This window comes from Glandiceps talaboti, chromosome 8 (genome assembly GCF_964340395.1).
Source record: "Glandiceps talaboti chromosome 8, keGlaTala1.1, whole genome shotgun sequence".
NCBI classification, from domain to species: Eukaryota; Metazoa; Hemichordata; class Enteropneusta; family Spengelidae; genus Glandiceps; species Glandiceps talaboti.
The window spans coordinates 19,203,642-19,226,461 of NC_135556.1; the positions used below are offsets into that span (position 1 = coordinate 19,203,642).

The 22,820-nt window shown below is 35.3% G+C and overlaps 3 protein-coding genes across 3 annotated transcripts in view; 2 read left to right on the plus strand and 1 right to left on the minus strand.

Annotated features, from left to right (window-relative positions):
• Window positions 1-2,207: 2,207 nt before the first annotated feature.
• LOC144439526 (histone H3-like) lies at window positions 2,208-2,618 on the plus strand. The gene has a single exon (XM_078128825.1). The coding sequence runs from the start codon at window positions 2,208-2,210 to the stop codon at window positions 2,616-2,618; it is 411 nt and encodes a 136-aa protein (XP_077984951.1).
• Window positions 2,619-3,017: 399 nt separating this feature from the next.
• On the minus strand, window positions 3,018-16,304 carry LOC144439527 (protein phosphatase methylesterase 1-like). Its single transcript, XM_078128826.1, has 13 exons — window positions 16,219-16,304; window positions 14,833-15,013; window positions 14,274-14,383; window positions 12,729-12,797; window positions 11,549-11,634; window positions 10,725-10,815; window positions 9,985-10,050; window positions 9,190-9,382; window positions 8,350-8,410; window positions 7,807-7,872; window positions 7,246-7,355; window positions 6,834-6,901; window positions 3,018-5,514 (listed from the first exon to the last, which is right to left on the minus strand). The coding sequence occupies exons 1-13, from the start codon at window positions 16,302-16,304 to the stop codon at window positions 5,496-5,498; spliced, it is 1,206 nt and encodes a 401-aa protein (XP_077984952.1). The 3' UTR covers window positions 3,018-5,495.
• A 332-nt stretch (window positions 16,305-16,636) lies between these two features.
• The window catches only part of LOC144438877 (C2 domain-containing protein 3-like), a 28,634-nt gene continuing 22,450 nt past the window's right edge, over window positions 16,637-22,820 (plus strand). The window contains exons 1-11 of the mRNA XM_078128088.1: window positions 16,637-16,682; window positions 17,935-18,109; window positions 18,539-18,636; window positions 19,239-19,350; window positions 19,680-19,762; window positions 20,165-20,334; window positions 20,607-20,796; window positions 20,885-21,173; window positions 21,785-21,959; window positions 22,220-22,333; window positions 22,613-22,705. Coding sequence (XP_077984214.1) covers window positions 16,637-16,682; window positions 17,935-18,109; window positions 18,539-18,636; window positions 19,239-19,350; window positions 19,680-19,762; window positions 20,165-20,334; window positions 20,607-20,796; window positions 20,885-21,173; window positions 21,785-21,959; window positions 22,220-22,333; window positions 22,613-22,705 — 1,545 coding nt within the window. The remainder of the gene's footprint in view (window positions 16,683-17,934; window positions 18,110-18,538; window positions 18,637-19,238; window positions 19,351-19,679; window positions 19,763-20,164; window positions 20,335-20,606; window positions 20,797-20,884; window positions 21,174-21,784; window positions 21,960-22,219; window positions 22,334-22,612; window positions 22,706-22,820) is intronic.

Below are 22,820 nucleotides of genomic sequence, written 5' to 3' on the forward strand. Positions count from 1 at the left end.
CGATCTCACTTATCAGTTTGGGTCATGCGGAGAAGACAACGGACAGTTTAAAATGCCTGTACAAGTAACAGCCAGCAAGGGTAGAATCATAATATCCGACATCTACCTGCACCGCGTACAAATATTCGATTATTGGGGTAACTTTCTGAAAACGTTCGGATGTGAGGGAACCAAGGAGGGCGAGTTCAGCTATCCCAGAGGACTGTGTACAACTGAGAAAGGCGACATCATAGTAGCAGATGCAAAAAATGACCGAGTACAGCTTTTTGACTCGGATGGTAGATTTATACGAGTACTATTGAGTGAGGCTGATGATATACAGCAACCTTTCGGATTAAACTTAACACGAAATGGTGAGCTGATTGTGGTGAACTATGGTGACAATGATATTCAAGTCTTTGATGGTGCAAAAATATGAATAAAAATTTTAACCGTATATTGATATTATGACTTATTTTCTACATATTTGATTGAGATGGTTTGCATCAGAGCTATACAAAACATTTTATATATACCACAGAAACGGTAATTGTACACTTTTTATTAGAGTAACGCACGTTGGTGTTGAATGATGATTCCAGTCGAACCGTAAGCAGCATGAGACGAAATATTTTGAGGTAGAACTTGAACTTTGATTTTATTCTTAGACAATCAACACTTGTGCCTCAGACCACCAAGGTCTGAAGTTGTGCGGGATAACATTGTTGGTAGTCTGTGCATGGATGTATTAGTTCATAGAGATATGAGGGGAGATCTCCCCTTATATATCTCTATTATCAAAGTCGACGTCCAACATACCATGGAAGTATAACCCACTTCCATGAACATACACTGGGCTCATTTGTGCACTTTCTCTTACATATAAAATTTCTTCCTGCATTAAAGTGGGTTAATGTTGTCATCTCAGAAGAATACTATTCGCGAAATGCAAAGATTGTTCTAAATATTATTACATGACAGCTGAGAGTTCACTGTGACCTCGCGTCACATCAAAAGTTAGTAGTTACATGATCTTCCAGCTAGGTGCGGAGATCAGAGGGTACCACATGTAAACGTCGGTGCTAATAATAATCATGGGTGATACTTCCATGTAACAATTGATACAATAAGTCTTGCATAGGTAATGAGCGTCCACGAATAATTACAATGATGTCATACATACCTAATGAGCGTCTATGAACACGAAACAAAAATAATGCCATACATACCTACTGAGGGTCTAAGAACATGAAACAAAAGAATGCAACAAGCAAAAGAGGGGGGGGGGGGTTACAAACACGGAAGCAAGATGAAACATGTATCGAGTAGCACAGACAAGTTAGAATGTGTCATTAGGTAGTTTATTTGCGTTTCAAGGCCTCCGGCCCATTGCAAAGAAGTTACACTTCGAAATGTGAAGTCAAGACTATTAATTACAGAATATACTCCAATTAAAAGTACAACATAAACTAATTAATTTCTAACAAAGTGTATGTATACAGACTCAGTAGCTATTACACAAAATAAAACACGTATTTCGTTACTTGTCTGTGCTTTAAAGGACATAAAATGTGACAATGGGATCGAATTGAAAATATTTGCATCAATTGCAAGGAATGAAATTTATAAGCAGACTTCGTTCAATCTCGAATAAACCATGGAGATAGGAAGGATATGTGTCTACCTCCATAAACAAACGAATGATATAGCCTACATCCATGGATTGTTTCTCCAAGCTTCAGTGTTTATGGCGAGGAAATTTGGAAGTAGTAGTTACATATTTTATTGGAATTGGTCACTGGCAAGACAAACCACAGACAGGTTTGGGTTGACAGAATGTTTGTACACGAAAAGGGACATATACACGTATTGCATTACAGCACTTTCTTCCTTGTCTGTGATTACAGACACTGCAAAAAATAATCGCTGTCATACTAGTTTTTCCCAAGTGGCGTTTGTTGATAATTTTTGACACCAGTAAAAGTAGGATCATGAGGGAATCATTAGTATGCATTAATTGGCCAACCATATGCGACCTTTGTTGTTTAAAATTGTTCTCCAAACAGGAATAGTAAATTATGGAGAGAAAATTAACCAATCAACTATTGTTGCTTTGTCAAGTTTTGACCAATGAAATAGAACTAGTGACGTAACACTGGTGTATAAAAGAGTCAACTTTTTTGAGGGAAGACATATCATTATTGCAATTCATTTGTAATCAACTGAAGATGGCTCGTACCAAGCAGACTGCTCGTAAATCTACCGGTGGAAAGGCTCCACGAAAACAACTTGCTACCAAGGCTGCTCGTAAGAGTGCTCCAGCAACTGGCGGTGTCAAGAAACCACATCGTTACAGACCCGGTACCGTTGCTCTCCGTGAGATCCGTCGTTATCAGAAGAGCACGGAGCTTCTCATCCGTAAACTTCCCTTCCAGCGGTTAGTCCGTGAAATCGCTCAAGATTTCAAGACTGATCTCCGCTTCCAGAGCTCAGCAGTCATGGCACTCCAAGAAGCCAGTGAATCATACCTTGTTGGTCTCTTCGAAGATACCAACTTGTGCGCTATCCACGCCAAGCGTGTCACCATCATGCCCAAGGATATCCAACTTGCCCGCCGTATCCGTGGCGAGCGTGCCTAAAATTGTATGTCTTTATAGCATACACAAACCAATCGGCCCTTTTCAGGGCCACCACATTCTCCAAGAAGAGAACTACCGAAACCATTCATGTTTGCATCCATCATAGTTTCCTTCACGGTCTACGTTGAGCTTTTAGGTGAGCTACTACCTCTTATGGTTTTCCCAACGGCCGAGTTGTGTATAGACGTAGAGTAAAGTTCTATGATTTCTCCGATTTTCAACAAACCTTGCCATTTTTCTCTTACAAACCGCAATCCCCATCTTGTTAGGACACTAAGGCTTAGTGTCCTACAAAATGTTGATAGACCCTACACGTGTATGATCTATGCATAAAGCATACACGAAAAGTAGGGTCTATGCTTAATGCTAAGACGTACATTAGTATATATTTCAAAGAATACATTTTGAGTTTGCTACAAACTTTTTAATTTTCAAATTCAATATTTTTTCAAAGGACAGGCTAGGTTGACTCTATTACATGATCAGCAGGATCTGAAATACACGATAAATACAGTATATGTATATTTAAGTCCTGACAGACCTATATTTCTCGCAGTAATTCTAAAATATTGAAAAATAAACAAAGCTTTTTGGACAGATGAAAACAGAAATACACATAAATAGACATTTAATAGCCATACTTCAGAAACTTGCTGTTCGCTATTGATGCCAAGACAGCACTGCAAACTCCAGAGGGTCTATGGTGTACGGTTTATACTATAACATAACATGTAATACCATTTCTAGTCCATTACATTTTTGACATGTGTTCATAATTGAAATACTACTCTAAGGAAGATGTTACGAACTGCATGCTGTAGACCTGGAAATTTTCACGAAAGACATATTTTTACTTGTATATGTATATCATCATGACAAAAGTTACCCATACTTTGATCAGTCTGCATTCAAATGTATATCTGAATTTCATATATGCCCATGTCATTGTCACCATAACATGTTTTGCTCAGAATCAGGAACACAGGTAAGCGATGAAGACAGCTCATACAACTTGAACAGGTTTCCACAGGTAAACAAACATTTTACATACAAAATGTACTTTAAAAATCACTATCAAAAAAACATTGGATAATCAATGTGTAATATAAATAATTTCCCATGAATAGTGAACAAAATCTATACTGACAGGAGACTTACAGCTCATAAAAAAGGACAAAACAAGCAACTACAAAATGGCAACCATCATGGCACCAAGATATTCATAACTTGAAGTATGTGTACATAACCATGGATGTATTAGATCTCTCCTAATATATCCATGATATAACAAAGATAAAATGACCATTATTCCTGAAAAGTAAAAAAATACATAGATCACACTTAAAGCTGAGAACAGTCTGGGTGTGCAAGTAACAATATACCGTAAGATAAACAACGTACACCACAAAAAGATATAAATGTCTGTTACTTCTGTAGTATGTAAAATAATGAACTACAAAAAAGGCAAGTTTTTCATCCAAGTTTTTGACACTCATTACATTAAAGGTGCACTAGCTATAACTGGAGTATATTTTTTTTCGATGAGACAACCAGCAATTATTCATTACAAAATCATTAAAGTACCAATACTTAGACATTGTACCTGTCAATTAGAGGTCTATTTTATCTATCAATAGTACAGGAACAGGTTGACATTATGATTGCACAGGGTCACTCAAATAGACCTTTCAAAAATTTGCCACGGTGGTGCTCTACTCCTGTCTGTGTGTACCTTGGGGGTATACATGGTATGGGTTACTCAGTTAATCATAGAGCACTGCTGCTCTCCTCGATGTCTGAACAATATGAAAAACATCCCCGATTGGCAGTGGTTTACACTTCTACAGAATACCAAGGGACAAAGCTCTTCAGAAACAGTACTATGAGGTGATGATACCACCAATTTGAGTGAGGGCGCTATATTCTCAATTTCCTGTTTGCAGTCTGGAATGGCCTATTTGAGTGCAGACCCAAAAATCAGTTTGATTGGATTTATTGCAGTATTATGTTATGTATACAGCTACACAAATATATTTACCCACAGGTTCAGGGTGTACGATAATATGAGCAAGTCATTACCTAACTAAATAGTTTCAAAAAGTATTTCAGATGCAGCTTTTAATTCTTTCACAAATGATTTTTCTTAAAAAATGGATTTCAAGGAAATTCTAGCAATGTAATTTGGCTATAGGTCACATGCATAATTATTATTATCAAACACTTGTAATAAATTCTGTACATACATTTACAATGTACTAGTAGCAATGATCTTTGTGCAACATTTAAATGAAATCAATCAATGCATACCAGAGAATCAGCTGTCCACTGATCACTTTGGACTTGTGTGCATAAACAAAAAAAGGTATACATGACTTTAGGATATGATTAAATTTATATGGCATGCCCATCAGGGTTATTTAACAAAACATGCTGAAAACAGCATGTTAACCTTATGTTATGTCACAAGTGTACCAAACTTTACAGTCAAATTTACCATTCATTTAATACATGTACATACTGGATATGATCATAGATTCTATCTCGATCAGACACATCTCCACTTTCAAACACTATACATGCAAATACAAGAGGGTTGTGGCATCCATTCACATTCATTAACATCCTGTAACTCTTTAACAAATCAAGGTGCAATGACATGGTAACGACATGTAGTGTTGTTCATTCCACAAATGGTCATGAAGTGCCGAATGACGTTGATCATATGAATCGAGTGTGCTGGTGTTCATGCTCTATGGAAATTTCCATTCTGTGACAGTCACACGATCCTCTGTATCTGGTCCAAGTACCGTAGATACAATGTACTGAAATGACTCGTTTTATTCAGTATGAATTCTTCATGCTGTTAATTTATATATGCTAGCATGCTGGCATTGGTCTGTAACAAAATATATAAACAGGCTGTGTTAGTTTTATTCAGTGAATATTTGTCATAGAAGTTACTTTAAAGGATATCCCACTTTGAATCAATAGTTTACCTAGAGTTCGCACTAGCCTAGATCCTTTACGATGGCTGATTTCAACTAACATCGTTCCACAGAGTCTTAGCCTTATGTTTTCCATAGATAACTTTAAAGCATCAGCTAGAAAACCAGCTGCAAATTCTTACTGGAGCTTAAATCTACCCACTGTGTCAGATGACGTCAATGGCGTCACCACATGATCAGAATCAACAAGGAGAGTGAGTTTGAGTTTGACTAGGTCTAAAAATGTGAGTAATATAATTTGTAATTACTTCATTTTCTGCATAAATTGTACTGCATAGCCCCTCACAAACCTGCCCGCCCAATATATATGTACCTATTTTTGAATATCACAGACACAATTGTCTTGCAAATGGCATGAATGTGATAACTTGTCTTGAAGAATTGAAAGAAGGTTAACACAAACATGCATTACACATATTTTGAATCTCAATAAAAAAGTTTCATTTTTTCATCACTACCGATAACAAAGTGCAAACCTAATTTATTGAAACTGAAGGTACCATAGGGACTTTGTTAGTGGGAATGTGAATAAAAAAATGATTCATTTATAATTTCAAGTAAATAAAATTAATATAAAAATGTAAATATTTCTTACATAATCTAAGAGAAAATAGTTTGGCAGTTTAACTTGATGGCATTCATGTGATTTTTTGAAGTACATCACATATTCTTATTCTGATCTATTTATAGCATATTACAATACTTTAGCAACTTTAATGGCATTCATCTAGGCCTCAAACAGCATAAAAATACCCATGGTTACTGGGGAAGTCCACTTCAGGAAATAAAGGTATTTTCAAAATTAATTTTCATTCCCTTGAAACGTGACAAATGTAAGCTACAAATAACGTTACTGTATGTATTTCCCTAAAAATGGCTTATAAAATGTATTAACCTCTAAATAAACACATTTCAGTTAATAGTTTTACAAAAAATCAAAATTTCAAAGATTGCAAATTGATATAAAAATTGTAACAAAATGATTTCTAGGACATTTTTGTCCAAATTTGAAATAGTCAAAATATTTGTAGGAAATCATGACATTCTTTCTGTCATGAATGATAATCTTTTCTCTAATTCTTAGAAATACTCTTATAAAGTGTGTGTGCACATGTAAAATGACATTACATAAATTAAAGAGTAGTGTTTATATTATATTCGTTATTATATTAATTTTTCTATGACAGGTAAGGCAAGGCCTGGTACAAACCTTCTGAAATTGGCAGTTGGTTCAGCAAACTTATGTCTCACCATGTAAGCTGCTAGGGCTTCTGCTACCTGTTTATACAAAACAATAATCAAAATAGAACCACAGTAGTTACTTGTTTGTACTAATTGAACACAGAAAGCAACCAATTTGTTTCCCACCTAAGTGGAAGGTGATGATGTTTGCCAGCACCCTGACCCTCCTGTTGTTAACAGGTGGTGAATCACCATGGGTAATTACTAGTAATTGTTTGCAACCTTTTGGCATAATTGTCTTATAAGCTGATATGCTGCAGTTTACTGGTGTATTTTGGGTGTTTTTAGTGAAAAAACCTTTGCATGTGAGTTACACCATAGACCCTCCACCAAGTGGAGGTGCAGGGTCTATGGTTACACATATGGATAAAGTGATTTACCTTATCTGGTGCATCTTCATGCACAGCATGGCCACATTGTGGTAATACTTGCATCTGAAATTTCCCCTGCATTTGACCAATAGTCAATTCTTTATCTAACCTGTCCACACCTAGAAATAAAATGATTGGCTTAGGCCATAAGATCACTTGCACAGAAATGAGCCATTACTAGACATGGATGGATGTGTGCATATGTGTGTGTGTGTGTGTGTGTGTGTGTGCGCATGCGCGCATGCATTTGAATGTGTGCATATGTATGTGTGTGCATGCATGCATGTATATTTGTGTGTTGTGGGAATGTATATATTATTTTGCATTTTAGATATAAAATGAAAAGCAATTTGATACTCAAATGTACACATTATGATTTCACTTTTGAATTCAAGCAACAATTTTCAAACATATAAAATTAGATGACCAAAAAAACACAGAGTTCACTGTGACAACAGGACAATAAAATTTGAGGGACACTCAGCTGGTTGAAATGACTGAACAATTCAAGATAATGAAAGTTCAGATTATTAATACTTTACTTTATGAGTTAGCATACCAATGACTTACCTGCTAATAGAAGCATCTTTGGTACGTTACATGAGAGAAATAGTGAAGACAAACCCTGGAACCAACCTGATAAAATATACATGGAATTATATTAGTAGTACTTTCCTACATTCTTGTATGGGGTTAACTCATATCTAGTCCTATGCAGTCATTGGTGGTGTTCTGATACTATCTGCTACACACATGAATCTGATTGGTTGCAACTAATTTTAGGTGGAATACAGAGATCCCAAAGTAAATACACACTCATGAATGTAGCAAAGGGCATTACAGTGCAAACTGTGACTATAATGTAGCCTAGGCGGAAGGCTGAAATGTCTATGCTTTGATTTATTTCACATCATCTCCAACCAACAATAGATGGCTCAGTTAAATATTAAACATAGTCTGAGATATCCATAGAACTGAAGCAGGTTACAGATATTAGCATCTCAGTCTTCATATCACCCTTTCAACTGATAACAATTATATACCGCCTCTATCCTCATAGCTCAGTAAAAATCAATGACAGGTATATTCATAAATTGAAGAAAGTTTACTTACCTAGCCAATGCTTTTCTGTTTTTGCTAAATTTATCCTCCATGTATACATCGTTGATGATTCCTACAGAATTGACAATGATTCAGTCAGTGTTGAAATACCTGGCTTTGTATTGTGTACATATATGTCATCTCTTGCTGATTATGTGAATGGTCACTTATTACTCCCTTTCAGTATGAGATTCGATATGTGAAGTCTGCTTATATAGCAATACTTGGGGTAAATCACAAAAACTAAAGAACATTTAGGGGCAAATTCAACACTTGCAAAAATGTGTAAAAGAGTGGACTGATTTATAACAGATACACATTTTTATTCAAGCAAGGGAGTTAGACTTTCTAGCTTAACCCCAATTTGTATCATGAAGTGCAATGGGACAATATTTTACACTTGCCCCTGGTAAAATACTCTGTATCCATATAAGAATTTTAAACTAAGCTTACTGACTCATAAAAGGGTAATTTGCATAACAATACTGACACACCATCAACCAATCATAGGCTGCGGGGGTCAAGAGGTTACCAGCTAAATCATTATGCAATGACATTCCTCCTTTCTCTGAGTACGATATATTTACATTTGGGGGTACATACATATTAATAACATAACCCCTATATGGCCTAATAATGGTTGGCTTGGTATACAGAAATTTTTCTTGCTTGTGATATGTAGTATTCTGCTGCATCATAGCATAAGCAATACACTGCATCACTTGCAAAATAACTTCTGTACACACTCTACCATCCATTGTGAGGCAGTAAGGTTCTGTCATATTATGGGATGTACAAAAGATTAGTAGTGCAAAGTACATTGCAGATAAATGAATAAAGTCTAGTGTTTACCTCTGTTGGTTTATGTTTTTTATTTTGTTGTTTTTCTTGTTGTTTCTCTTCTTGTTTATTTTCAGTAGTCTTATCAGTACTCTGTTCTCCTTCTTCATCTTCTTCTTCTAGTATAGCATTACCAGCTGCTTCTAGACGATGGCCATCACTGGATTGCACTTCCTCTAGTGATGGCGTTTCATTGGAATCTATCCTGTCAATGGGTAAAATGAAAGAGTCTCAATATTTGTTTCCGTCAATAGAATTTGGGTAAGACAAAGGGAAGAAAACCCATTTTACTAATTGGAAACAAAATTAGAGGACTCAAATCAACCTAATTAAGTCTAGAAAACCACTAAAATAAAGCAGGTATGTAACATAGCTGTAACAGTGCTCTCAGCATCAACGTCACAGTGTGGTAACCACTGCCATGTAACTGGTCTGTTCCTACAACACTGTTACAGCAATGTAACATTACTATCAGTGTGTCAACTATGGAGCATTGATGTTAAAGGGCTGACCCAACAGACAACTTACATAGCTGTTATAGTGTTGTAACTGCACGTTTACCAGGTATGTAACAGCAGTGTAGACATTTGTCTGTGTAACTATATAAAAAGACAATGAAACAAGCTTGGTGATGCGTTTTCCCCATCTCTTAAAACTATGAAAAATGTCTCTTTTGTAGTGCATGTACAGAATATTCATAATCATCTGAGTTCCATTCTCAACAATTTGGCTAGTGAGTATAATTTGTAGATGATCAATAAATCTATGCTACTGTCATTTCACTTGATGTAAGCAATTTCTCATTACCTTCTTAATTGTCCAATCATTGATACTTTGGCTGACTCAAGATTTCTTATCTGTCCACTTTTCATACTGAAAGGAAGAAGACATATATTCACAAATAAATAACAAATCTTCAGAGAAGATGCAGTTTCCCTAAATTACTTTATTTTGGGGTGGCTAATGGAGGAAATGCATTTAGCACTTAATTGTCTGTGTCCTTTGGTTCCAGAGAAATAGTACAAATGTTGGACTTTGACAACAAGTATGGCCACCACTTGGTACAAAGTTACATCAACACACACATGACATATAGGTGTTTATTCTTTGTTCTGTATCACCTTAATATAGGCAAGAACTACAACACAGAAATGATGTGTCTTCTTCTACACTTATAGCCTGGTTATGAGGGCACTAGTAGATGTCTATTACCCTAGGGAAATACTAGTAGTAGCTACACACCAGCGTGATGGGTAATATGACATCTACTAGTAGTACTAGTGCCTGAATAAGGCCAGGCAATAAGTGTTTTACAACACATCATATTCTCAGGCACATATTCTTTTCATTGTTAAAGCAAATCACCGAAAAGACTCCCGTGCTAGATGACTACTGCGCCCTATGGAAAATACAATACTAATAATGTCTGATTATGCAAATTGACTATGGGTCACTATTCCATACCACATGACATGATCAAAGCCAATCACTGAAGACTGCATGAAAAGTGATGTGTCTTTATTTAAATATAAAAAGTTTTGGCCTACCTCCATTCAATGGCATTTTCTAGACTCTTAAACTGATGAGGCCTACTACTGAGAAAGTTCTGCATACTATGAAGGGATTCTAATGCTGTACCTGTACAAGTCAAAACAGAACATTGCATAGCATATAAACAGTCAGTACAAAATGCTATGTCAGGGCGCCCTCATACATCGGCCAACCCCCTTCACAAACAATGAACATTACATAGCATATAAACAGTCAGTACGATATGCCATGTCAAGGCGCCCTCATACAACGGCCAACACTTTTTACATACATTAAATGAACATTGCATCGCATTATTTAGTCAGTAAGATACACCATGTCAGAGCGCCCTCATACATCAGCCAACACCTTTCACATATACTATAACAACATTAGATACCACTGTATGAGTCTGTAAAGTACCCTGTGTTGCGGCTCCCTCGCACATTGACATGCCCCTTGGCGTGATAGCTGACAGCTGACAATGTGGCACAACTGTTGTATTATACTGATAACATGTAATAGCATATCATTGAGTTACCAGATAATTACATATAATGTGGCAGAATTTAGAGTATGTAGTATATCTGCTTGCTCAGTGAAATGAAATAAATACTACTGCTGAATTTATTTGAATCACACGTCACAATATGATGAAAAGCCTTCTGAGATGTGAAACTATTTGGAGATTCAAGCATGGTCCCTACATGTGTAGAGTCTATGATTCAAGTTGTTTTTGCACTTGTCTTCTGCATATTAAATGAATATTATAAATGACAATATATTTGTATGACACTAATCATATCTTAAATACTGTGAAAATGAAAAAAAAGTGACGTACCTTCCACCACATCAATTACTACCATACCAATTAATGATGGTATTAAGTCCTTATTAGCTGTGTGGACAGCAATAGCACCTCCCATGCTACATGTGGGGAGAACAAAAGTAATGCAGTGGAATTAGAACTGCTGGGCATCTATTTGACAAATCGTCGGACTGAGAACAATTCCCTGAGGAAATTCATTCCAGTCAACGACTAATAATTATAATACTGTTGACCCAATTAACAATTTATTTACATTTACCTTCTTGTGTTACTTAACTTCTTTTAAAGCTCCACTAGCTGCAACTACATTTTTTGAAAGTTAAGCTAGATTTCATGACTTACTAACTTACTCGTAATATTGTATACCCTCAACATTAATGATTATTGAATTACTTATGGGTAAATAAGTGCATTTGTGTAGCTATACACGTAATATGGTGTAATAAATTCAATCAAATTGAATTTTTGGTCCGCACCCAAAATTCAATGCCCCAATGCAATGTCAATTTTAACCTGTTACTGTAATACTTATGGATACACTTGACCCCTAATTTACACGAACAATGTATAAATATTGGTACACATGTATTTCAACAATTTTCAGTCACTATATTGTTGGTTGTCTGATCAAAAAAGCTTATAGTTATAGCTAGCAGCTTTAATGTTTCTATGTTATGATTGTTCAGCCGGATATTGTAAGTGAAAACATTCAACATACATTCACTCTACTAATTCACATCACATACTTTAAAAGATAAGAGAAAACAAAGATTCAATGCTACCTCATTTAGAAACGTCAAGACTCATTTCAATAAGCTATTTACACATCAACAATCAGATATACACCAGATTGAAAATGAATTCACGTTAACATATCAATTGTACAAAATCAGTGAAAATACAACCAATATATTCCACACAATTGATGTGCAATTATACGGTACTTGTTATATTATTATGATTGAAAGTATTTAACAATAACTTAAAAAGGTATTCAAGAGTTTGTAGAAGTTGTGACGTTATAAAATTACAACCCTAAAATGTATAGCCATTATATAATTAAATGACTGCAGTTTTGAAAAAAAAAGTTAGCTGGAAATAATCTGAACAACTCACTGCTATGAATAAATTACACATTTATATCATACAAATTTAAATGAAATTTTAGTCAAATAAGAAAACATAACTATACCTATGTCCTACTAAAATAACTGGCGGAACATCATCACCATAGAAACCATGGAGTACCTTGGATATATCACTAAAATAGAACAAAATGGAAACGAAAAACAGAATAAGTAAATCAGTTCAAAGTACAGATATGTGAAGGAAGTTTGACATAATACATGTACGTACTGGGATTGAATTGCCCCCAAGTCACTCTTGGGAATGATTTCCTTTAGCAGGAAAATACATGAGTGATGACTCACAGTATGCCCACTGTATATATCATGTATCATGTCAACTTTCGAGACATACACTGGAAATATATATACCATGACTGAAATACTTTGCTGACAACTAATTCATCCAGCACTGCAATGAAATTCTAAGCTTACCTCACTACTTATTATCTGTTATTTCTAAAGTTGTCAGTGAATGAAGGGGAAACATTCAATTTATAATTACCGGTATATTCAAAATGGGGTTAGAATTTTCTAAATTGATTTTTCTGTCACTTTTTCAGCAAATTCTTGTGTAGTGTAATATAAATGAACTGGTTCACTTAATTAAAAAAAAATATTATTCAGACTGCAGCCTGACTATGGTCAAAAAGTAGGAGCTGTAAAATTTCCTTTTCTCGATTAACAGGGTTCCAAAACATTGGTCAAACTACAGCGAATGCAAGACATCAACAACAACAACAACCCCCCCCCCCCCCCATTTAATAGTTTACATTGGCTTATATGATATAAATGTAATTACATTTTTGTATCAGAATTCATTACAAAAAAATGCCATGTGTACTGTAACATTATTAATTGTTCAAACTTTATCTTTCAGCCTCGACAGACATGTCATAATTTTGTTGTCAGCAATTAATCAAATCTGACATAAAATAAATAAAATACACCATTTTATCAAGAACCTGCATTTTGATTAACTGAAAAATGCAAAAGGGAATCTTTCCTATGGTAATAGAATTCCATGCCCATTGAAGGAATGTAGACAGAAGTACATCATGTAGCTTATGTTATGATAGGAATTGGCTACACATAGACAATGTTTACATATAGAGATACTGAATGACATTTCACATTGGAGTCACCATTTTCATTTTATGTTTCTCATAGTACTATCCTTTTAAATTTAAAATAATGGGTAACTGAGTCAGTTGCTTTAAGGAAAAAAACCAAAACAAGTCTACATAGAAGATGCAGGCCCTCAAAGACATTACTTCTATGTGACTAACAGAGACAGTATTTTAATAGAAATTGGTGTACATCACGCCTTTATTGGGTATATTTGCGGTGGGCTATTGCATTATGGGAGTCAGCAGAAATAATATAGTCATGACTATGAATATTCATGAGAGATGATTCACTCAAGGGAATAAGCACTCAGGGGTCATTCATTGTGGTGTTCCCCTTTAAATGTTTTGTTTAGATTCAAAAAATATATAGGGACTGTGAGAAACAGAAAAATAAATAGTGTTACCCTTACCTTATCAAGTCACACACATGATGTCAATGTAAATAATTCCAACAGATAATTATAACTATGATTTGTGACTTACCTAGATAGGGTGTCAGCAGACAGGTTTTCATCATCAGTAGTCTGTGTGTTTCCATGACCACGGAAATCAGTTGCTAAGATACGACACCTCACTATCTTAGTCAAATCTTTCTGTCGACAAAAAAATGAAAAAATGAAAATGAAACAACTATTGTGATAAATTTGTAACAATTTGGTGATGTTTTGAACTAAATCCCAAGCAAGATGTGCGCTTGATATTTCTTAATTAATGGTTAATTTTATTCATCTAGTAGAATTTATTTTTACCATGTATGCATTTATGATATTCTTTCACACCAGTGTTACACAGGATAGTGACATTCAAATTCTCAGTCTGTAACAGCCTTTTATTTTACACTAAAGAGTCAAAATAGAACAAGAAGGAGGACTTATTCTCACATGCAACTATAATAAGGCATATAACTATAGCAAGGGGAGCCAAAGTCACAGTACCATCCAATAGACTGAATCATGTGAATGATTGTTATTTTCATAGATGGTAAAACTCTATTTTGGCTTCTGAGAATTTTAATATTGCTAGACAAAATTTTTATACTTACTGATAAGACTGCCCATGACAATGCAGAGTGACCACCACCATGTAGTAAATAAAGTACAGGTCCTTCTCTACCACATTCGTACACTCTAAATGAATCCTCTTCCACTTTGACGTCCTCAACTTTCTCAAAGTAATGGTCCCAGCTTACTGGTGTATAGTCTCTACTACGACGTAGTCCATGCCTAAAATTTGATAAATTACTTATCAGGTAAGTATTCTAATGATCTTATCTGGGTTACTGGGGAACACCACTCCAGGAAATAAAGACATTTTAATAAACTATGGGTTCTGGAGAGTCATTCCATGATGTTTCATCACCTACAATTACTTGAAATTAATATTCATGAGAGATGCTTTACACTGAGGCTAATAAGCACTTAAGCTTCACAAATATTCATTGTTACAATGATGCATCAGCACACAGCAAAGATACCGCATAAAGGCACAAGATCAGCTTGATGTTTCTCTGAAATTGTAAGTCAGTTTAGGTGATGTGAAATCATGAAAATTTATGAAAATGCCAAACTGGAAATTTGTTTGGGCACATGAACTATCATGTAAAGTGGCCATACAACTGTTCTTATCAAATGATGGAATGAAATATAAGTCTCTGTACTTCCAACATGCTATGCCAAGTGTTATTAATCCAATTTAGTTATTTACTCTCCCTGTTTGTAACAGGTTTGTCCACAGTCTGATGTAGCTGGGAGACTACTTGTTTACACTCAACACTTAATTTCCAGGTGGCAGGGTTTATCACTTGAAGCTAAATACAAGTATGCACTTCATTTCTAGGACTTGTCATTGTCATAAAGAATGAAAATTAGAATGCTTTAATTGTAAATAACAAAGAAGATCTAAGAAGGGAAAAAAAGTCACTTTACTCTCATTGTTATATTGAGAACAAAGAAGTTGATGATGGAACACTTCTGAGTTCTCTGATAGTGTGTACACAGAAAGACAATGAAGACTGATTGATTGATTGATTGATTAATAATTACACACTTGATACATGCTTCTCAATCTCATAAGCAAAACAAAAACAAAAACAAGCAAACCAAAACAAAAGAGCAATGAATCTACTGTTTCAAATTTCCCATCCATGATTGCCTTAGTGCTTTGGATTCAAGGAACATATTAAATCCTCGTGAATTTATTGTCTAACTTATAATGAGATCATATATTTTAAGAATATCTTTCTCTGACACTGCATGATTCGATTATCATCCATCATCACATTCTACAGTACATGTCATTGTCAGTATCAAACTTCACAGACCTGAAACATTACCATGGCATTGCATAATCTGTAAGATACATTGTCAACACAGCTGCAATAACAAGTGAATCTAGTGACTTCGGAACGAATATTACAATACAAACTTACGTTCTTCCGCCAGGAACACCGGCTGGGGGCATTGGAGGTAACCGGCCTGCCATGTTTCTCCTATGCAGCGACTTCTCTAGTGCCATGTTGAGGTCACCGACCTTGAACCTGTAGAAACGAGATTTCGCGAGACTTTTCAATGCACCAGTAAATTTGTTTTTAACTATGTAGATAAATATTCTCTGCATCTAAATAACACTGTAATATATTTTATACATGAAACATCGACAGTGTTTTTCATAATGTCTTAATAGCGTTATTCAAATATATATTGTCACGTGACGCATGACCCGACGAAGCAGAGGTCATTGCGGGAAAAACAAAAATGGCGAACGTGTAAAGCTCACTTCCTCCAATGATCAAGATTTTTTAGTTATTGCTTACTCAAACGAAATTTTTACCCAGTCGATTTACCAAAATGGGAAAGAAGAAGGTAAAGACAAGTAAGAAAGGAAAAAGGCGAGGTACGTATCTCTTGTTTTCGACTTCATAACACAACATGGTCTAACGGATGAACCAGTCGGTTGATGGCACACAAGCGAACGTGTTCAGTCATGTCAACAATGCTTGTCTCGTCGGTTGATCGGGTGTTTTCAAGACGTTTAATGAAATTTGAAATTGAAAAATAACAACGTTTCAATATACTTGTTTCAAAATATATGAAATATTTTCGCGTGTCCAGGTGATGAGAAGAAATTAGCAATGATTGTAAGTTATAACGGTACTAATCTGACAGCTGAGCTGAGTTGTTATCAGTCTCAGCTCATACAAGTTTTTACAATATTGCGATCCGTAAACCCTGGCAGTGCAAGGATTGGCCAGAGTATGTATTTTCTTTGATTGTAGTAATATTTGCGAGGGCGATATATCAATAAAGTGTCCCATATTTATTTTGTCTGTATCATCTGACATTATATTATCACATTATATGAATCACGAAGACATAAATTATTCAAAAATCTTCAAGTTCAACGCCCACAGACTGAAGTGATGTATGTGTTGAAAACCATCATTTGTTGTGTAGTACTGTTTACGAATATCATAACCTAAAGCTTATGGTTATATTATTAGTATTATCATTATTTTCATCACAGACAGCTGACAAAACACTTGTGTTACTTGTCTGTGTTTTCATGAATTCCATAGTCTCCCTAAACTTACATCTTGTTCACTCCGGGTGTATGGTTTGTTGGATGTTCTCAGTTATGTGAATGTCACATAGTTTATTACATTAAATAAGACTGTAGTTCATATGTTTATATTGATACATGTATGGTAGTTTTTGTGACAATTAATGTGAATTTACTGTGTTAAGATTACTCCTTTCTCTTTTCTATTGAGTATTTGTATTTTTTTGTGTTGAGTTTGTTCATTGTGATTGAAAACAAACCTAAACAAGATGCAATAACTCTTTCCAGTGACACAAGCATTGTTGTAAATATGTTTGCATACATGAAGCGAATGACAGTGTTTTTGCTAAGATTGGGAAACCCCAGTAACAGAAAGGGAGAAAGGGGTAAAAATGGCAGTGTTTCCCCATAGAGTCTATGGTAATTATGTATGGGAAATTGGGAACCCAGGTAAAATGATATGGGAACCCTGGTAGATTTTTACCTACTATACTGCTCTTAGCAAAAACACTGAATGATAATGTATCAATTAACATGCGGCATGTAACTTCAAAACAAACAACAACATTCTAAATTTCCTTTCCAGTTCCAAGGGAAGATGTTCAAGCCTCAACTGGTTTACCACCGGTTGTTGAAGGTCAGCTGAGATGTTTCCTTAGAGTTTCCATTAGTAAGATATTATGGATGATTCCCAAACCACCTGATGTTACATACGTCAGTCTGAAATGGTGGGGAGAGTTGGCAGAAGGAACAGTCTTTAGGCAAGTACAAATAAACAAAACCATGTGTGATCTGTTCTTCTAAGAATATTCAACTGTATGACTATCACGATTCATATTTGAAAATATTGACAAGTTTCTTGTATAAAATGAAATGAAAGGGCAATATATTCTTCCAAGAAAAATAATCATTGAGTTTCAAGAAATATGCATCAAACAAAAGAAGAAATGGTTATGTTGATCATGTTATTGTACATCCATGTGTTTATTAACATTGTTTACATTCCATGAAATCTTTAGATGGAGCAGTGGGCTCATTGGCTGTGTTGTTTTTACAAAGTACTAGTTGTCAATGATGCCATTTCTGAAAAAATGTGTGTAACAACATAGATGTAAATGTGTCTAGTGTACCATATTTATACTTTCATGTTTTATTAATCCTTGTTATATAATCTATATTTTATGTTTCAGGCCAACAGATGTTAAGAATCCCCAGAAAGGACTCAGTCGTACTACTACAAGATATGGCATCAGATCAGGTCCTAAGCAGTTCTCAGCTTATGTACATGATATCCTTTTTAATTACATGTATACAACGTTGTATGTGATGACACAATAGCTCTATCCCCCCCCCATGAACTGTTTTAAAGCCAATTAAAATGATTATTTTTTGTAAAATCAAATTGACAAAAAAAGTCAGCACCCCCCCCCCCCCCCCCCTTAAACAAAACTGAGCTATGGTTTTGATTCAATTTACTTTAGCATTCTGACTCCACATACCAGTTTTTGATTAGGTGTACTTTAGTTTGTTAATGTTCATTGCAGTGATGACACGTCGTTTAAAATTTAGTATTTAGTGGGAAACAACTATATTGTTGAAAATCTTTGTCAAGCATGGGTAAAGAGCTGGAGAATTAGTTCTAGCTCAAAGATGGAGAGAAACTGAACATTAATGAAACAAAGAAAGAAATTATTGAACGTTCAATTTTTATGTAGAACAACACTAAATTTGTAAACAAGAAAAATAAGCTAAGGGATTGAGGCAAACAAAAGTAATACAGTAACTTTGTTATATACCATTGCTTGTAATTGTCAGTCCAGCAATATCTGTGATCTATCTATGAGTGACTTTATATCTGTAACTTGTATGTAATTTCCTTAGCATTGTTACATATGGGACCTTTGGTGTTTGAAGTGTTAGCAGGCAGTGCAATGACTCCTATAGGACATGTACAGATATTTAACATAGGAGCATTGATTGCCCCAGGAAAACCTTTAAATGGGTAAGTCAAGTGATTTCAAATATGATCAATCTTGTCGATACTTGATCTTTTGGAAAACCTATTTCAACTAGGTAGGAAAAAGGAGAGATGGAATGAAATATTGGGTACTTGTAAAATTTAAAAGTTAATGTTTTGCTTTACCATACAGATCTTTGACAGTGATATTTTGTTACTGTATACAAAGATGTCATTTTCAACAGTGGAAGTGTTACCACAATAACAGTTTTACCCACAGAAAACCCTATCTTTACATGTATGTGTTAACAAAAGTACTGTATGAAATTAACTATTTTGAGAATAGACAATTTTTGTTATGGTTTACCTCACAGGTTCTTCACAGTGTACTCTCTGGAGAATCCTGATAAGAAGATAGCAGATCTACACATATCCATGGTGTTTGAACCATTAATGGGTAAGGTTTTAAATATATCAAATATAAAATATATATAAATGTATATATTGTGTATATTTTAATGTTTTTCTCGACACTGTGTGAGAAGAGCCAGTGGCTCAACAGTCTATCGAGATTAAATAAAGTCTAATAATAATAATAATATGAATAAAAGTGTGTATCAAAATACATGGATATGCACACAGTGTATCTCATTGAAATACAAAGTATGGTCAAAAGTTGAAGATGAAGCAATTTATAATATGTTACATTACTACTGGTAGTTTGAGATGACATGCTCTGTACACTGTGATTTGTCCTTGTCTTTGAAGCATGACTGGACCTCCACCCGAGTGTTGGACTCTACAAATTAAACAATCACAGTCTCCTTTTCTGAATGTTTCTGTTTTGATTTCCTCACAGCATCTTTTGAAAGTAGTTCAGTACCAACTACGGATGTCAGCCTGGATACAAGGGGTAGTTCTGAGGTAGAAATCATCCAACCCTATATTGGACAAGCACCTCAAACGTGGCCTTACTCTAAAGCTGCTAGTTCCAGTGAGGAGGTGATAGCCACACCATGGACAGACAAGGTACACAAATGAACAATAAAGATAAACTTTAAACAAATGCTGCCAGGCTGGTTACCCTAAATTTTATGGAAACTGTGCCAAAGTGTACACAGTAACATCAACAACTTGTAGAGATATAATTCAGATATTTAGAATGATTGAATCATTTCATGGAAACGTGTGGTGTATTTTTTCGTAATAAAACAATAGCAAAAGTTTACAGCTACTGGTATATATTGACATCACATAGTGTATCCCTAGCACAGAATAACAGTCTTCGTTTGTTGTAGGAGCCAACAAGAAAATCTGATGAAGTGCTGACACCGAGAGGTGTAGATGATGACTACAGTTTTGTAATTGGGCCAGGAGCTGGTAGGGTAGCAGACACTGAGGGCACTAGACATGTTACTTCTACTGACAACATGGCCAAGCAGCATGGAAGAATACCTGTAGACAGAACAACTGTGCCAGAAAGAGAATCAGGTAAGATCAAAACTAAAATTCTGCACCAATAGCAAGTCAGACCAATATGCATATGAGTATATTTACATATTAATTGATTACGCAAAAGGTGAACCCCAGCGTATTTACATATTAACTGATTACTCAACAGGTGAACCCCAACCAAGAGCCAGTCATCCAGTTGCATCCCATGCCAAGTATGAGATGAACCCAACCAGCAAAGAAGGCAAAGATCTCCTGTCAACACTTCTAGAGAGAGGTACCAGGTTACGGAATGAAATGATCAGATCAGAACTTGACACACAACAAATGGCATCAGATACTGGCAATGAAGAGACAGATATACCACTTAGTGGTGTCGACAAACCATTACCTATAGATTCAAAACATCATAAAAGGTACATGTCACATTAATTTTTTTTTTCATAAAACTTTGATCATATGAAATGTTGTATCTTGTAGTGATATAAAATCATATAGATTTCGAGTTTCTGTTTCTTTCTAAATCATTTCAATCAGTGTCAATATGATTGAGTGTGTTGGAACCACTCATTGGTAAATTTTTCCATAAACTTAAAAATTTACATGCACTAGATGTAGATAAGGGCCGGTAGCTGGCAACAATAACCGACTACTCTAGCATTGCCAAGATTGAATGAATACAGTTTCTTGCTGCACTTTGTCTAAATGAAATGAACTAAAGTGCCACCGTGTAGGCATCAAATGTAGACATCAAAACATTGGCGCCCATGTGACTACATCTAGTTGCAGTATGTTTAAATGGTTTATTTCACACACACACACACACACACACACACACACACACACACACACACACACACACACACACACTCACACACACACACATACACATACACACACAAACACTCGTGCGTGCGTGCGCACACAGTCAGAAAAAATGTGTTTAACTTTCATGGAAAATGGAATTCATTGTAAATTAAGTGTCAAAGTGTGTTTGTGACTAATACTATATATTTTTTGTAATCAGGAGAACATCAACTGGAGAGTTATTTAAAGAAATCCTGAATGAACACGATGAGAAGGGTAAAGTAGGTGATATCAATGGATCATCTGATGATATCGATATGGAGGCAAGGACTGTGGATTTAGTGATTGGTGATCACTTCACAGAAAGAGAACTCAAGGCTTTGAAAGCAATTCAGGTGAGATACTGATACTGTCTATATTGTATATTCACTTACTGACTGATCCTTTTGCTATCATTAATAGTAGGACATAAATCATACATGTATCACGCAAACACACACACACACACAGACACACACACACACACACACACACACACACACACACACACACACACACACACACACACACACACATTACAAACCAAGACATATTGTGCTATGCAACTTTTCAAACGTTCAATCAGTTCTCCCTTTACTTTGTTTCCATATTACAGGGTGGTGGTTCACCAGGTTCTAGTTTTTCATCAATCCATGATAGTGTAATGAGTGACCCTACAGATCCACTACATGATAGCAGTATACTGGAAGAACTGTTCTACAAACAGGGAGTGAGTATATGACAGCTTTTATGCTATTCACTCGATGATTACGATTTTACTCTAGGTGTTACAAGATCTGTTCTCTTTGACTGCATTGCTGTGCCAACATACATGTCATAATTTATCTGTGATGTGTACTGTTAACTTCATGTGAAAATAGACCATAATAATGAATGCTATCCACTCTACATCAAAACATACTTAGTGAATTTCATGTACTTTGTACTGTGATAATCCAGATGGAAATTAAAGACATTTTCGTCTCAATCATCATTTTCATATTTCTAGATACTGAGTGACAGTGAAAGCGATTACAGTAGTGATGATGAAACCAGACCAGGAAGTGCAAGGTCAATGTCTGTTGATGATCCAGCTAATATCGTAAGTCAAAGTTTGAATATTTTGATTGAATTAGACCAACCAATGATTAAGGTATTGAGTTACATTTGTAACTTAGAATAGATATACAGTTGAACCATACTGATTATAATGTTTT